We start from the raw sequence: 18,108 nt of genomic DNA on the forward strand, positions 1-18,108 counted from the left end.
TTCTGTCATCTTTTGCCCTTTCAGACTGCTTAAATAGTTGATCCCACAAAGCCTTCCCTAATTAAAAGCCCACATGCCTGTATCAGTGCTTTGCTTTCTATTTCCTTGTAAATTTTGTGTGGTTACATTTCATTGTGTTGCCCATATCTCAAGTATAATTTTGACATCTTCGTGTCTCTGTGGTGTATGCCTGTTATTGCTAACTAGGTGAAAAGCTGCTTGAAGACCATGTAGGGTTTTTTTTTAATCCCTTCCTATAACTTCGTCACTGCATAGTGCTCTACACCTAATAGACATTTAAAAGTTTATTTCTAAATTGTAAGGGTAGTTCTGTGTTGTCTGATTTTAGATGGTTACTACTATTGATGTGTGAATGCTGAGTCCCACCCAGAGAATTCAAGAGGCCTCTTCAGCCCTCCAGGAACTTCTAGTTCACTATTCTGAATATTTTGTTTTTGGTCAGCTTGTAATAAACACTAGGAGTGGAATTCTTTTTTTTTTTTTTTTTAACATCTTTATTGGGGTATAATTGCTTTACAATGGTGTGTTAGTTTCTGCTTTATAACAAAGTGAATCAGTCATACATAAACATATGTTCCCATATGTCTTCCCAGGAGTGGAATTCTTAAGCCAACAAAGTTTTCTTTTATTCGGTGCCCTTAAATTAACATCTATATACTGTAATATCTGTGGCAAGGGGGATTGAAGTGGAGTCAGCCCTACCCAAACCACATGGCTACACATGAGGAGGACTAGAATGACTGCAATATCCATGAAAATAGGGATGATCCCTTACATTAATTTTCTATCTCAACTGGTGCCCAAAAGTACTGTGTATATACAATAGAACCTATACCACACTGTATCTTTTCCTTATTTCCTATCTAAGAAAGATAGACAATTCTTTAGGGAAAGTTAAAAAGTAGGAATTAGTTGATTGAAGTCAGATAAATAACAAATACTTAAAGAAGACCTTAATGGTAGTTAAAGAACAGAACAGGTACAGGTAGAGCTATAAGGAAGAAGTACTTGGTGAAAATAAGGCAGTAGAGCTGAGTGCTAAATAAGCTTCAGTTAAGGAGATACCCTGATACCTAGTTCTGTGCCCAGAACTTAGTAGGAGTGCCTTTGTTGTCGTGAGAATGAATGAATAGGCTGGTCTCAGGCATCTTATATATCCCCATTATCTTGGTCCCCAATAGGAGATGCCCCATTAGAAACATATTTTGTGTTTTAAGTTTCTGTCAGCAGGTCCAAGCAGTAAGACTGGAAACAAGTGGCATTAGTCTTAAACTTCATATGTATTTCAGACTTGCTTCACTCTCTGCTTATTTTTAAAATATTCAAAGATGACATGGTTAGATATTCATGAGTTTTATTATAAAATTCACTTGAAACTGGGACTGGGGAAAACTTGCATCATATTTGTACCACAGTATTTTAATGACTCGTTTCATGTTAATGAACAGTATTTCTTTTTTCCAGGGAATGGATTTGTAAACTCAAGAGCTTCTCCAAATTTGATTGGAACTACTGGTGCAAATAGTTTAGGCAAAGTTATGCCTACAAAGTCTCCCCCTCCTCCAGGTGGTGGCAGTCTTGGAATGAACAGTCGAAAACCAGATCTTCGAGTTGTCATCCCCCCTTCAAGCAAGGGCATGATGCCTCCACTGGTATGTTAAACCTTTCTTCAGTTTCATTCTTTAAAACATGTATTTTATACATAGTGTATATTCTCCTTTGCAATTTACTGTACTTCCATAGACTCTAGACCTTTTCCTAATAAGTATTTCTATTTGAAATTAGCATTTGAAGAGACAAGTTTATTTTAAATACACAGGAATCAGATTATGAAAAAACAGGAAATAAATCTACCTAATGGTTATTTAAAATTAAAGCTAAATATGGAGAAGTTATTATGTTAATTTTAATTTACCAAACTGGAATCTTTGCATAGAGATCTCATCCTCAATTTGATAAATTAAACCTGACTTAAGTACTTCTTCTCTGTGCCCTGCATACTTTGAGTAATTTTTTCACATACTTTTCTATAAGAGAAATACTAAATTATTTGTTAGAAAATTCTACATACCAAAGAGAACTATTGTAGAATAGGAAAGAATGCATAAAAACTTGGATGAGTTGTTCTCATAATTTTTGTTTATTCCTTCTCAAATAACCTTCCCATTTAACTCTTATAAGAATACAGGTCTGCCCACCCCAGCCCTTAACAATGTTCCAGCCTCATTTGCTTTTGAATCCTCTGTTTATAAGAAGAGGAAAATATGTCTACCCCCCTTAGCTTTCTATAGAAAAAAGTTAGAATATATATGCAAGTTTTAAAACCATTCTGATTTTAGCAACTGTTTGACTACTAACAATCAATGTGATGTGTCAGGTGGTCTTCCTACTATGCAGCTGCTAAACTGGCCATTTGATTGTTTGCTAAGTGAAAGTAATGCTATCAGGCTTTAGATAATAATTCTACATTGTATAATGATTTATAGATTCCCAAACATCTTTATATGCATTGTATCATTTGATTCTCAAACAGTGATCTTGGCAGGTAAGATAAGGAAACCAAGGGAAGGTTAGTACTGGTCCAGGGTAGCACAAAAGAGAGCCAGAACCAAAACCCTTTAAGTCAAAAAACAAAGTGCTTTTTCATTCGGAGATACAGAAAATTGGAAACTTGCTCCCAGTCTTACACTGAAAAAATGTTGGACAAACAATTTCATAGTTTTCCTTGAACACATTGTAGTGCTGAGATTTCAGAGCAAACAACTGGCCTAGACTCTAGGGAGAGACAGATACTGCAGGGAGAGGACATTGGAGCACTGACTTTATCTGGGCAAGACACAGATAATAAGAGTTAAGCTAGGGTGATTGGTGAATTGCTGGAGGCCAAGTATTCACTGGCAGGACTCTGTAAAACCCCTGGGACTGCTATGTAGGGAGTCTTAAGCCCTCTTGCAGGCTTTTTCTCCATGAACCCCACTGGGTGCTCACAGAAAAAATTGGGAATATCCTGAAAAAGTCTCCTCTGTGGTGTACAACGGGAAGAGAGGGGAAGAGCAGCCACTGCACTAGGGGCAAAAAGTTTTGCCTGGATCCTTCTCCCCTTTCACTCCTATGGAACAGAAGTCTTAATCTGTGAGGAGATGAATGACATAAATGGTCATCCTTAGGCATTGGTGAATTCCCATTGTATCTGGGGAAATGGAAAAGGAAAACTCTCTCAGCCCATGGTGGAGGAGCAGGAACAATGTCATGAACATGGCAGAATTTCTGAGAAGGCTGCAGCCTGATGCACAGCACAAAGGGGAAAGCTTAAAACTGAGAATGAGCGGTCTTTGGGGAAAAAACAAATAAACAAAAAACCTCTAGCCAACCAATCTTCCATTCCCACCAGACGGATTTGAGGCCTGTGGTGGATACACTGAGGGTAACCATAGCAACAGTGAAGCTCAAACCCAGCCCAGTTCTTAATTAAATTAACTCAAACTCTGTACTAAAGGCCTAGCAGGAGGAAAGACCTGTTACAGGTCTTCAGGTCAGTAGGAATTACCCAAACTGAAATATAAAGAGAAGAATCAAAACAAACAAAAAAAAACAGAACAAAGCCTCTAATATTTGTGGGGCTTTTTCAGATGATTTAACATGTTTATAATTAGAATTCCAAAAAGAGAAGAGAGAGAGAACAGAGCAGAAGAAATGTGTTTGAAGAAATAATAACCAACACCAAACACACACACACTCAGACTGCTAAAACAGAAGACAAAGAGGAAAATCTTAAAGGCAACCAGGGAAAAGAGACGCATAAATATACAGAGGAATGAAGATAAGAATTTATACCGTACTTCTTTTCAGAAACTATGCAAGCTACAAAACAGTGGAGTAATCTAAAGTGCTGAAATTAAAACAAAAACCAAAAAACTTTCAACCTAGAATTCTGTACCCAGCAAAAATACCTTTCAAGAAATGAAAGAGAAATAAAAACATTCTCAAAAAAAAATTGTGGGAATTTATTGCCAGCAGACATACTCTACAAGAAATGTTAAAGGATTTCCTTTGGAAGAAGGAATATGCTACCAGCAAACTCTTGGGTCTATACAGAGAAATAAAGAACAATGGAAATGGAATAAATGAAGATAAAATAAAATTCATTTTGTCCTTCATTTGATAAACTTTAATTTTAGAACAGTTTTAAATTTATACAAAGATTGCAAAGGTGGTACAGAAAGTTCCCATATGCTGCACACCCAATTTTTCCTGTGACTTAACATCTTACATTAGTATGCTACATTTGTTACAACTAATGAATCCATATTGATACATTATTATTAACTAAAGTCTACACTTTATTAGGATACCCTTAGTTGTTAACCCCATGTCTTTTTCTGTTCTGGAATCCAATCCAGGAATACAACATTGCATTTAGTAGTCATGTCTCTTTAGGCTCTTCTTGGCTGTGATAGTTTTTCTAAGATTTTAATGACCTTGACAGTTCTGAGTATTGGTCAGATATGTTGTAGAATGTTCCTGAATTGTGGTTTTTCTGATGTATTTCTCATGATTAGACTGGTGTTATATGTGTTTGGGGGAGGAAGGCTGTGGAACTAAAGTGCCATTTTTATCACATTATATTAAGGGTACATACTATCAACATGACTGTTGATCACTTTGGTCATCTTGCTGGTGTAGTATTTCACTGGCTACTCTTTTCCCCCTTCCCATACTGTCCTCTGTAGAAGGAAGTTACTGTACAAGGCCCACACCTAAGGAGCAGTGGGGGTTATTCTCCTACCTCCTTGAGGGCAGACTATCTACATACATTATTTGTAGTTCTTCTGCACAGGTGACTTATCTGTTCTCTCTCATTTATTTAATCATTTATTTATAGTGAATATTAATATGGACTCATGGACATTTATTTTATACTTTGGGTTATAATACTAAATTCTGTTAATATATGATTCTATCAATACCAATATTAGTTTATTCTGTTGCTCAAACTGTTCCAGCTTTAGCTGTTGAGGACTGTTCAAATGGTTCCTGTGCCTCTTTTAGGTACCTCATCTTTGTGGGGTTTTTTTGGCAGGGAGGAAAGTGGGGGTTACTATTTTATTTTCTGGTTACTACAGAATGCTCCAGGCTCATCTTGTGTATTTCCTGCCCCAGTCCTGGAATCAGGCATTTCTCTGAGAAACCTTGGTTCCTTTTATTGGAGAATGATATTAGAAACCAAGATCTGGGTGTTTTTCCTCTTCTTACTTGCCCCAAAAGATAATTGGCTTTCTAAAGCAAAAATAGTGGCAATGACTTTTGTGTTTATAGCATATGTAAAAATAAAATGACAGCAGAGGGATTAGAAATATACTGTTGTAGGTCTTTACACATGATGAGGTGTATATTTGAAGGTGAACTCCAATTAACTGAAGATGTATATTGTAAACCCTAGTACAGCTATAGGAAATAAAAAGAGGTATAAATAAGTCAATAGAGGAGATAAAATAGAAACATAAAATATGCTCCAGTAGCCCAAGAAATGGGAGAAAAAGAGAATAATAAAGAACAGATGGAACAAATGAAATATAGCTAGCAAGATTGTAGATTTTAATCTAACTATACAAGTAAACATGGTCATAAACATCAGTTAAAAGACAAAATGTCAGATTGGTTAAAAAAGGAAGATCATACAGTACACTGTCTATAAGAATCCACTTTAAATATAAAGACATAGGTAAAAGGATGGAAAAAAATATACCATGCAAACATTAACCAAAAGAAAGCTAGTGTAGTCATATTAATTTCAGGCAATGTAGACTTCACAATAAGGAATATTATCAAGGATAAAGAAGGATATTACATAGTCCATATTCCAAGAAATAAGTATCTTTAATGTGTATGCACCTAACAGCACACCTTCAAAATACATAAAGCAAAAACTGATACAACTAAAAGGTGGAAGAGAAAAATCCACAATTGTAGTTGGAACCTTCAACACTCTTCTCTCAGTAATTGATAGAACAAGTAGGCAGAAATATCAGTTAGGGGTTTAGGTGACCTGAGCAATATTAACCAACCTGATGTAAGAGACAGTTATAGAACACTTCACTTCACATAGCAGAACACATATTCTTCTTAAGGGCACTTGGTACATTCAGCAATTTAGACCATATCCTGTGCCATAAAACAAACCATAGCAAATTTCAATCATACAAATTACAGCCTCTGAGCATAATAAAATTAATAACAGGAAGACAACCGGAAAGTCTCCACATATAGAAATTAAATAACATAGTTTTAAATAACTCATGGGTGTAAGAGGAAGTCTCAAGGGAAAATTTGAAATACCTATAGCATATCAGAATTTTAGGGACCACCTAGGGTAGCATTGAGAGGGGAAATTCATAGCACTAAACGTTTATATAAGAAAAGACGAAGTTCCCAAATCAGTAAGCTTTTACTTTAAGAAACTAGGGAAAGAAGAGCAAACTTAACCCAAAAGGAACCAGAAGAAAAGAAAAAAATGAGGAGCAGAAATTAACGAAACTTAAAACAGAAAGACAGTAGAGAAAAGGAATCAAACCAAAGGCTGTTTTTTTTTAAAAGATGAATAAAACTGCTAAATATCTAGTCAAAGTTACCGAAGAAAAAGAGAAGAACACAAGTTATCAATATTAAGAATGAAAGAGGTTACATAACCCAAAGATACTGAAAGATACTGCAAACAATTATTGTACAGAAGATAAGCTACAGAATAATACTACAAACAATTATTGTATAACAGTTAATCTAAAAACAAAACAACACTACAACTTAAAAAGGGGGCAAGGGGAATACTACAAACAACTCTATTCTAATAGATTTGATAGTTTAGATGATATGGGTAAATTATTTTAAAAATACAGATTACCAAAGAATTATTAGACTCACTGAAGAAGAAATAGTTAACCTAAATAGTAAATATCTATTAAAGAAATTGAATTCCTAGTTTTAAAACCTTCCCCAAAAAAACTCCAGATGCAGAGAGTTTTACTGCCAAATTTTACCAAATATTTAAGAAGAAATGATATCAATTCTACATAATTTATTTCAGAATAGAGGAAAGGAGGGAACACCTTTTCTTTTTTTTAAGATTTAATTTTATTTATTTTTTTGGCTGCGTTGGGTTGCTGCACATAGGCTTTCTCTAGTTTTGGCAAGGGGGGGCTACTCTTCGTTGCGGTGCACGGGCTTCTACTTGCAGTGGCTTCTCTTGTTGCGGAGCATGGTCTCTAGGCCCGCAGGCTCAGTAGTTGTGGCTCGCGGGCTCTAGAGCGCAGGCTCAGTAGTTGTGGCGCACAGGCTTAGTTGCTTCATGGCATGTGGGATCTTCCCAGACCAGGGATCGAACCCATGTCCCCTGAATTGGCAGGCAGATTCTTATCCACTGTGCCATGAGGGAAGTCCCAGGAGGGAACACCTTTCAATTCATTTTATTAGACCAGCATTACTCTAATACAAATCAGAATAAGACATTACAAAAAAAGTATAAGCCAGTATCCCTCATGAACTCTAGACATAAAATCCTCAACAAATATTAGTTTATTAGTAAATAAATTCATCAGTATCCTAAAAAGGATAATATATTAAGACCAAGTGGGTTTCATTTCAGGAATACAAGGCTGATTATAAATTTGAAAATTCATCAGTATAATTTACCATGTTAACAGAATTCAACTTTTATTCATAATAAAAATAACTTTCATCAAACTAGGAGAAGAAAGGAAGTTTTTTAACCTAATAAAGAGTATTTTCAGAAATTCTACAACTAATATACCTAATAAGGGGGAAACAGTCTTTTGGTAAAATAATATTAGGAACTAGACAGTGTTGTTTATTCTCCCACTCATATCCAACACTGTACTGGAAGTCCTAGATGAAACAGTAAGGCAATAAAAATAAATAAAATGTATACACACTGGGAAGAAAGAAGTTAAACTCTGTTCACAGAAGATAATAGTTATGTAGAAAAGCATAAAAGAACCTACAAAAAAACTTCCAGTGAACAATTGGAATATGAAATTTTAAAATACCATTTAAATATTACTCAAAAAAATGCCTACAAATTTCACTAAATATTTGCATGATTTTCATGCTAAAACTACAAAACATTGTTGAAAGAAATCAAAGAGCCAGATGAGACAGATATCATATTAATGGGTTTGAAGACTCAATATTGTCAAGATGTCACTTCTTCCTAAATTGGTCAACAGATTAAAACACAACCCCAGTTTAAATCACAGCAAGGTTTTTTGTAGATATCAACAAGCCAATTCTAAAATATGTATGGAAAGGCAAAGGAACTACATTGGCCAAAACAATTTTGAAAGAGAACAAAATAGGAAGACTAAGACTAACTGGTTTCAAGACCTACAATAAAGCTACAATAATAATGTGTGATACTGGCAAAAAGATGAGCACATTAGGTCAAAGAACAAAACAGAGAGCCCAGAAAATAGAGCCACAGAAATATATTCAGTTGGTTTTTTACAAAGGTAGTAGGGCAATTCAGTGGAGTAAGGATAGTCAGTACAACTAATGGGGCTGCAGCAATTTAGCATCCATATGCAAAAACAGAACCTCGATGTATAATTCATAGCTTATACAAAAATTAACTTAAAATGTATTATAGATCCAAATGTAAAACACAAAACGCTGAAACTTCTAGAAGAAAACATTGGAGAATTACAACATCAAAAGCATGATCCATAAAGAAAAAATTGATATATTGGTATTTAACAAAATTTAAGTTTCACTCCATGAAAAGGCCCTGTTCAGAGAATAAAAAGACAATCTACAGATAAGGAGAGAATATTTGCAAAATCACCTATCTAGTAAAAGATTTTTATCCAGAATGATACAACTACACACCTGTTAGAATGACTAAAATTACAAAAACAAAACCAAAAAACTAAAAATGCCAAGTTCTGGTGAGGATGCAGAGCAACAAGAATTCTCATGTATTCCTGCTTGGAATTCAAAATGGTACAGCTACTTTGGAAAACAGTTTGACAACTTCTTATAAAGTTAAATATATACTTGTCATACAACCCAACGATCCTGCTCTTAGAGTATTTACTCAAGTGAATTGAAAACCATGCTTATATAAAAAACTTATATTTTTCATAATCTCCCAAAAGTGAGAACAACCCAGATGTCCTTCCAGCAGATAAATGGGTATACACACTCTGGTACATCCATACAAAAGAATATTGCTCAGTAATACAAAAGGGATGAAGTATTTATTCACAACAATATAAATGAATTGTAAATGAATTTTGCTAATTGAAAGACGCCAGATCCCAAAGACTACATAGTATATATATGATTACATTTATATTTCATAATGGAAAATGCAAAACAGATAAGTGGTTGCCAGGGGTGGGGAGAGGAGTCAAATACAAAAGGGGTAGTATAAGGGAATTTTTGAGGGGATGGAACTATCTGTGATACTGTATTGTTCAATACATGAATCTATGCTTTTGTTAAAACCTACAAAACTGTACAATACAAAGAGTGATTTTTTTTACTATATGCCATTAAAAAAAGTCAACCAGGATTCCAGGGGAACCCAAGATGAAATACAGACCATGATACATGAATATAACGTTATTACAAATGAGTGATATGATGATACTGAAGGGGATACTGAAGAGCTGCTCTAAATAACTTTGGAAACTGTTCTGACTGGATACCATAAGTATGGAGACCAAAAAAAATTGCATGAAATCACAGTGCTCAAGATGGTAAATTTGTTACACACATACACACCCTTAAGCAAGCAACTACTATACATTGTAGATAAAGAAAGCCAGGTTTCTCGAGAAAAAACTTACAATAAAGCAATGTGGGTGGGGAAGGCTGTAAAGAACCCTGTTTTTCAGGGTTGTATTTGGAGGTTTCAGTATGAACTTTTTTTTTTTTTAACCTATATACAGATAGATACAGAAATAGATGTTGTGTACACATGAATTCGTATACATCATATATTTCCTAGTTGTAACTGCTGAGAGGGTCTTAAAACAATGACACCTGGTAACTGAGCACACCTCGCACTCAGATCTTAGTTCTAAACACTGTTCTCCAATAAAAAGAATCAAGACTCCTTGGAGAAGTGATTGATTGTAGAGCTAGGGTCAGGAAAATACACAATGAACCAGAGGTGCCAGAGTATAAGGAAATGTATGTCAAAAGTCAGAGGAGCCCAACCTTTCAGAGGAGCTCCCAGTGGCCAGATCTAGAACAATTTAAGCAACAAAATAAATAACAATATTATTGGGTTATAACACAAGAGGAATAAAAGAATTAAAAATACTGAGACTGTTACTAAGTAATTGATTGAATAAATAAAGGGAGAAGGGACAACTCTTCCTTAGAGAAGAATTCTAATTAAATACAGGTAGAAAGAATGAGAGAAATGGCAAATCACCATTGTAACACCACAGTGCAGACCTTGAAGGCAAAGTCAATGGATGAATGCTAAAATTAGCAAAAATTAAAGGAGAAATGGGGTATTTAATAAATCTCAGAATGTCTCTCCCCGAATAATCATTGATTACAAAAAGAAAAATAGTGATTTTATAGTGGAGAATCCTGGAAGACACTACCTTAACCAGAAGATCAAGGTTAACATCACTGGTAATGGGATGACATGTGCTAAGAGGATCACCTCATCCCTGTGGTCTTCTTCCAAAAGTCCATGCTATCTGTCTAACTATGAGAAAATATCAGACAGACCCAAACTGAAGGATGATCTCCAAGATACCTGACCTTTACTCTTCCAAAGTTGTCAAGGTCAGTCATGAAAAACAAGGAAAGACTGAGGGAACTGTGGAGACCAGTGGAGACTAAGGATACATGACAGCTAAAGACATGTGAGATGCAGGATCTGATCCAGGACCAGAAAAAAGACATTCATGAAAAGACTGAAAGCCAAGGAAAGTCTATAGCTTTGGTTACTACTACATGCAATTTTGACAACTGCATCCTGTTTCTTCAGGGTGTTAACTTTGGGGGAAACTGGATGAGGTGTGTGGTGGTGTGCTCTCTTTGCAGCTGCTCTCTAAGCCTAAAACTGTTTCAGAATACAAACTTAAAAATACATACATAGAGGCGCAGTTGATTATGGAAGATTCTCACAAGAATAACACTTCAGGGACAGCACCTAAATCTGGTTCAACAGTTCAGGGAGCTCATATTTGTCATATTCGTCAACAGCCGTGTGGCTGATGGGGTCTTGGTGCAATGGCCTGGTGTCAGGCCTGAGCTTCTGAGGTGGGAGAGCCGAGTTCAGGACATTGGACCATCAGAGACCTCCTGGCCCCACGTAATATCAATCAGTGAGAGCTCTCCCAGAGATTTCCATCTCAACACTAAGACCCAGCTCCACCCAACAGCCAACAAGCTCCAGTGCTGGATGCCTCATGCCAGACAACAAGCAAGACAGAAACACAACCCCACCCATTAGCAGAGAGGCTGCCTAAAATCATACTAAGTTCACAGACACCCCAAAACACACCACTGGACGCAGCCCTGCCCACCAGAAAGACAAGATCCAGCCCTACCCACCAGAACACAGGCACTAGTCCCCTCCACCAGGAAGCCTACACAAGCCACTGAAGCAACCTCACCCACTGAGGACAGACACCAAAAACAACGGGAAGTACAAACCTGCAGCCTGCAAAAAGGAGACCCCAAACACAGTAAGTTAAACAAAAAGAGAAGACAGAGAAATATGCAGCATATGAAGGAACAAGATAAAAACCCACCAGACCAAGCAAATGAAGAGGAAATAGGCAGTATACTGGAAAAAGAATTCAGAATGATGATAGTAAAGATGAGCCAGTCTCCAATAGAATGAAGAAAATACAAGAAACGTTTAACAAGGACCTAGAGGAACTAAAGAGCCCACAAACAACGATGAACAACACAATAAATGAAATTAAAAATTCTCTAGAAGGAATCAATAGCAGAATAACTGAGGCAGAAGAACGTATAAGTGACCTGAAAGATAAAATAGTGGAAATAACTACCGCAGAGCAGAATAAAGAATGAAAAGAATTGAGGACAGTCTCAGAGACCTCTGGGACCATACTAAATGCACCAACATTCGAATTATAGGGGTCTCAGAAGTAGAAGAGAAAAAGAAAGGGTCTAAGAAAATATTTGAAGAGATTATAGTTGAAAACTTCCCTAACAAGGGAAAGGCAATAGTCAATCAAGTCCAGGAAGCGCAGAGAGTCCCATACAGGATAAATCCAAGGAGAAGATGCCAAGACACATATTAATCAAAGTATCAAAATTTAAATACAAAGAAGAATATTAAAAGCAGCAAGGGAAAAGCAACAAATAACATACAAAGGAATCCCCATAAGGTAAACAGCTGATCTTTCAACAGAAACTCTGCAAGCCAGAAAGGAGCGGCAGCATATAATTAAAGTGATGAAAGGAAAAAATCTACAACCAAGATTACTCTACCCAGCAAAGATCTCATTCAGATTTGACAGAGAAATTAAAACCTTTACAGACAAGTAAAAGTTAAGAGAATTCAGCACCACCAAACCAGCTTTACAACAAATGCCAAAGGAACTTCTCAAGGCAGGAAACACGAATGAAGGAAAAAACCTCCAAAAACAAACCCAAAGCCATTAAGAAAATGGTAATAGGAACATATATATCGATAATTACCTTAAATGTAAATGGATTAAATGCTCCCACCAAAAGACACAGACTGGCTGAATGGATACAAAAACAAGACCCATATATATGCTGTCCACAAGAGACCCACTTCAGACCAAGGGACACATACAGACTGAAAGTGAGGGGATGGAAAATGAAATTCCATGCAAATGGAAATCAAAAGAAAGCTGGAGTAGCAATTCTCATATCAGACAAAATAGACTTTAAAATAAAGACTATTACAAGAGACAGAGAAGGACACTACATAATGATCAAGGGATCAATCCAAGAAGAAGATACAACAATTGTAAATATTTATGCATCCAACATAGGAGCACCTCAATACAGAAGGCAAATGCTAACAGCCATAAAAGGGGAAATCAACAGTAACACAATCATAGTAGGGGACTTTACACCCACTTTCACCAATGAACAGATGATCCAAACAGAAAATAAATAAGGAAACACAAGCTTTAAATGACACATTAGACAAGATAGCCTTAAGTGATATTTATAGGACATTCCATCCAAAAACAACAGAATACACTGTCTTCTCAAGTGCTCATGGAACATTCTCCAGGCTAGATCATATCTTGGGACACAAATCAAGCCTTGGTAAATTTAAGAAAATTGAAATCATAACAAGTATCTTTACTGACCACAATGCTATGAGACTAGATATCAATTACGGGAAAAAAACTAAAAAATACAAACACATGGAGGCTAAACAGTACTCTACTAAATAACCAAGAGATCACTGAAGAAAACAAAGAGAAATCAAAAAGTACCTAGAAACAAATGATGATGAAAACACAACCCAAAACCTATGGGATGCAGCAAAAGCAAAAGCAGTTCTAAGAGGGAAGTTTATACCAATACAATCCTACCTCAAGAAACAAGAAAAATCTCAAACAACCTAACCTTACACCTAAAGCAATTAGAGAAAGAAGAACAAAAAACCCTAAAGTTAGCGGAAGGAAAGAAATCATAAAGATCAGATCAGAAATAAATGAAAAAGAAATGAAGGAAACAATACCGAAGATCAGCAAAACTAAAAGCTGGTTATTTGAGAAGATAAACAATATTAATAAACCATTAGCCAGACCTATCAAGAAAAAAAGGGAGAAGACTTAAATCAACAGAATTAGAAATGAAAAAGAAGTAACAACTGACACTGTAGAAATACAAAGGATCATGAGAGATTACTACAAGCAACTATATGCCAATAAAATGGACAACCTGAAGAAATGCACAAATTCTTACAAAAGCACAACCTTCCGAGGCTGAACCAGGAAGAAATAGAAAATATAAACAGACCAATCACAAGCACTGAAATTGAAACTGTGATTAAAAGTCTGCCAACAAACCAAAGCACAGGACCAGATGGGTTCACAGGTGAATCTATCAAACATTCAGAGAAGAGCAAACACCTATCCTTCTCAAACTCTTGGAAAATATAGCAGAGGGAGGAACACTCCCAAACTCATTCTATGAGGCCACTATCACCCTGATACTAAAAGCAGACAAAGATATCACAAAAAAAGAAAACTACAGGCCAATATCACTGATGAACATAGATGCAAAAATCCTCAACAAAACACTAGCAAACAGAATCCAACAGCACATTAAAAGGATCATACACCATAATCAAGTTGGGTCTATCTCAGGAATGCAGGGATTCTTCAATATATGTAAATCAATCAATGTGATACACCCTGTTAACAAATTGAAGGCTAAAAACCATATGATCATTTCAGTAGATGCAGAAAAAGCTTTCGACAAAATTCAACACCCATTTATGATAAAAACTCTCTAGAAAATATAATAAAGGCCGTATATGACAAACCCACAGCCAACATCATTCTCAATGGTGAAAAACTGAAACCATTTCCTCTAAGACCAGGAACAAGGCAAGGTTGAGCCCTCTCACCACTGTTATTCAACATAGTTTTGGAAGTTTTAGCCACAGTAGTCTGAGGAGAAAAAGAAATAAAAGGAATCCAAATCAGAAAAGAAGAAGTAAAACTGTCAGTGTTTGCAGATGACGTGATACTATACATAGAGAATCCTAACATGTTACCAGAAAACTACTAGAGCTAATCAATGAATTTGGTAAAGTAGCAGGATACAAAATTAATGCACAGAAATCTCTTGCATTCCTATACACTCATGATGAAAAATCTGAAAGAGAAATTAAGGAAACACTCCCATTTACCACTTCAACAAAAAGAATAAATCACCTAGGAATAAACCTACCTAAGGAGACAAAAGACTTGTATGCGGAAAACTATAAGACACTGATGAAAAATTAAAGACGGTACAAACAGATGGAGAGATATACCATGTTCTTGGATTGGAAGAATCAACGTTGTGAAAATGACTATAGTACCCAAAGCAATCTACACATTCAGTGCAATCCCTGTTAAACTACCAATGGCATTTTTCACAGAACTAGAACAAAAAATTTCACAATTTGTATGGAAACACAAAAGACCCTGAATAGCCAAAGCAATCTTGAGAAAGAAAAACGGAGCTGGAGGAATCAGGCTCCTGGACTACAGACTATACTACAAAGCTACAGTAATCAAGACAGATGGTACTGGCACAAAAATAGAAATACAGATCAATGGAACAGCATAGAAAGCCCAGAGATTAAACCCACACACATATGGTCACCTTATTTTAATAAAGGAGGCAAGAATATACAATGGAGAAAAGACAGCCTCTTCAGTAAGTGGTGCTGGGAAAACTGGACAGCTACATGTAAAAGAGTAAAATTAGAACACTCCCTAACACTGTATACAAAAATAAATTCAAAATAGATTAAAGACCTAAATGTAAGGCCAGACACTATAAAACTCTTAGAGGAAAACATAGGCAGAAAACTCTGTGACATAAATCACAGCAAGATCCTTTTTGACCCACCTCCTAGAGAAATGGAAATAAAAACAAACAAATGGGACCTAATGAAACTTAAAAGCTTTTGCACAGCAAAGGAAACCATAAACAAGATGAAAAGACCATTGCTCAGAATGGGAGCAATATTTGCATATGAAGCAACAAAGGATTAATCTCCAAAATGTACAAGCAACTCATGCAGCTCAATATCAAAAAAACAACCCAATCCCAAAATGGGCAGAAGACCTAAAATAGACATTTATCCAAAGAAGATATACAGATTGTCAACAAACACATGAAAGGATGCTCAGCATCACTCATCATCAGAGAAATGCAATTCAAAACCACAATGAGGTATCACCTCACACCAGTCAGAATGGCCATCATCGAAAAATCTACAAACAACAAATGCTGGAGAGGGTGTGGAGAAAAGGGAACCCTCTTGCGCTGTTGGTGGGAATTGTAATTGATACAGCCACTGTGGAGAACAGTATGGAGGTTCCTTAAAAAAAGAAAAATAGAACTACCATATGACCCAGCAATCCCACTACTGGGCATATACCCTGAGAAGAGCATAATTCAAAAAGACACATGCACCCCAATGTTCATTGCAGCACTATTTACAATAGCCAGGACATGGAAGCAACCTAAGTGTCCATTGACAGATGAATGGATATAGAAGATGTGGCACATATATACAATCGAATATTACTCAGCCATAAAAAGAAACGAAATTGAGTTATTTGTCTTGAGGTGGATGGACCTAGAGTCTGTCATACAGATTGAAGTAAGTCAGAAAGAGAAAAACAAATACCGTATGCTAACACACATGGAATCTAAAAAGAAAAAAACTTGGTTCTGACAAACCTAGGGGCAGGACAGGAATAAATACACAGATGTAGAGAATGGACTTGAGGACACCGGGAGGGGTAAGGGTAAGCTGGGACGAAGTTAGAAATTAGCACTGACATATATACACTACCAGCTGTAAAATAGTTAGTGGGAAGCAGCTTCATCGCACGCACAGAGAGATCAGCTCAGTGCTTTGTGACCACCTAGAGGGGTGGGATGGGGAAGGTGGGAGGGAAATGCAAGAGGGAGGGGATATGGGGGTGATATATATATACATATAGCTGACTTACTTTGTTATACAGCAGAAACTAACACAACATTGTAAAGCAATTATACTCCAATAAAGATGTTTAAAAAATACATACCTATATATAACAGAGAAGTATGTCCCCAAGAAAAGGAGTTGAGAAAAAATGACATTTAGGATAGTCATTTGGCTCACCTTTCATGAACTGGATGTGGAATACCTGCCACTATCCTTCAGAAATAAAAACTATAGGAAGTTTCATTTAAGGTGTAGAAATACATTTATAAGAATTACTAATAAACTGCAGGATTTAAGGACAAACTACAAGTTTGACATTTAGTACCTTGTCAGTTATCTTAATCTTTTTTTAAGAGATCATGAAGCATCTCCGTGGAATTCTTAAAATTTGCCACAGAAACTATTTACACCCTTATCCCTGTAAGTTATAGTGAAAACTGTACACACACCCATATTATTTTGATGTGTCTTACAGTTGGAGATGTGTGAAGACATCTGTAACAAAACAGTTGAAGAGCATTTTGTGCACATTTGAAATAGAAGTTTATAGGCCAGGTAGTTGTTTTTCACAGTAAATAATGAGGCTTCTTCCTATTTTACACCATTGTCTGCTTTCAGATTGGGGCTTCATGTATCAGTGATGCTTATAAAGACACCTTTCGCAGATTGACAAAGAAGCTTGACTTACTCAAGTAAAATAATAAAAACCCTAGATAGTAGATTATTTCTAGCATATTAAGACTTTCTAGATGTGTAGGGGAAAAAGGAGCAGTATGTTTCATTCATCTTTTCTGTATGTGATTTATCAGTTCATTTCTCCTCCAGTCTCATTTTCTTCATATATGTGGTTTTTCTCCATTGAAATTATTATATTCATTTGAAAACTGTATTTGCAAATGATAAACATATAAATTTGTATTATTTAAAACTATACTTACTAAATGTTTGATTTCTTGTTGTTTCATAACAGTGTGCTTAGTTACTGTGGGAAATAAGAAAACAAGATAATTTCTGCCCACCAAGGAGCACAGAATCTAGTATAAGATAAATGGACATGTGTGACCAGGTAGGGTAGGGATGGGAGGATTTAGATGTAAGTATAGAGTTAATATTCTCCAGATTCCAAATAGAAACTAGTTTCATGATTAGGAAATACTTTTATATATTGTCACAGTAGCATGGCCATGTGTAGGCGAGGCCAGCATAAGAGCAGACCAAGTTGGGGTAGGAATGTCTAAATCCTGGCCCTAGAGGATTTAAAAGAATCTTTCCAGTCTTTTGAAGTCAACTACAGGTACAGAAACAATAAATAATTTATGTTTGTACTTACTGCATATATAATCATCTCTTTAGACTTCCAAACAACT

At 36.0% G+C, this 18,108-nt stretch overlaps 1 protein-coding gene across 5 annotated transcripts in view; it reads left to right on the forward strand.

The window, feature by feature from the left end:
- Positions 1–18,108, forward strand: part of MEF2A (myocyte enhancer factor 2A) — a 178,423-nt gene that overhangs the window by 147,133 nt on the left and 13,182 nt on the right. For all 5 annotated transcript variants that reach the window (XM_060005511.1, XM_060005508.1, XM_060005510.1 and 2 more), the window contains one exon: positions 1,486–1,673. In XM_060005511.1, the coding sequence (XP_059861494.1) occupies positions 1,486–1,673 (188 nt within the window). The remainder of the gene's footprint in view (positions 1–1,485; positions 1,674–18,108) is intronic.

Source organism: Delphinus delphis, chromosome 2 (assembly GCF_949987515.2).
Source record: "Delphinus delphis chromosome 2, mDelDel1.2, whole genome shotgun sequence".
Taxonomy (NCBI): Eukaryota; Metazoa; Chordata; class Mammalia; order Artiodactyla; family Delphinidae; genus Delphinus; species Delphinus delphis.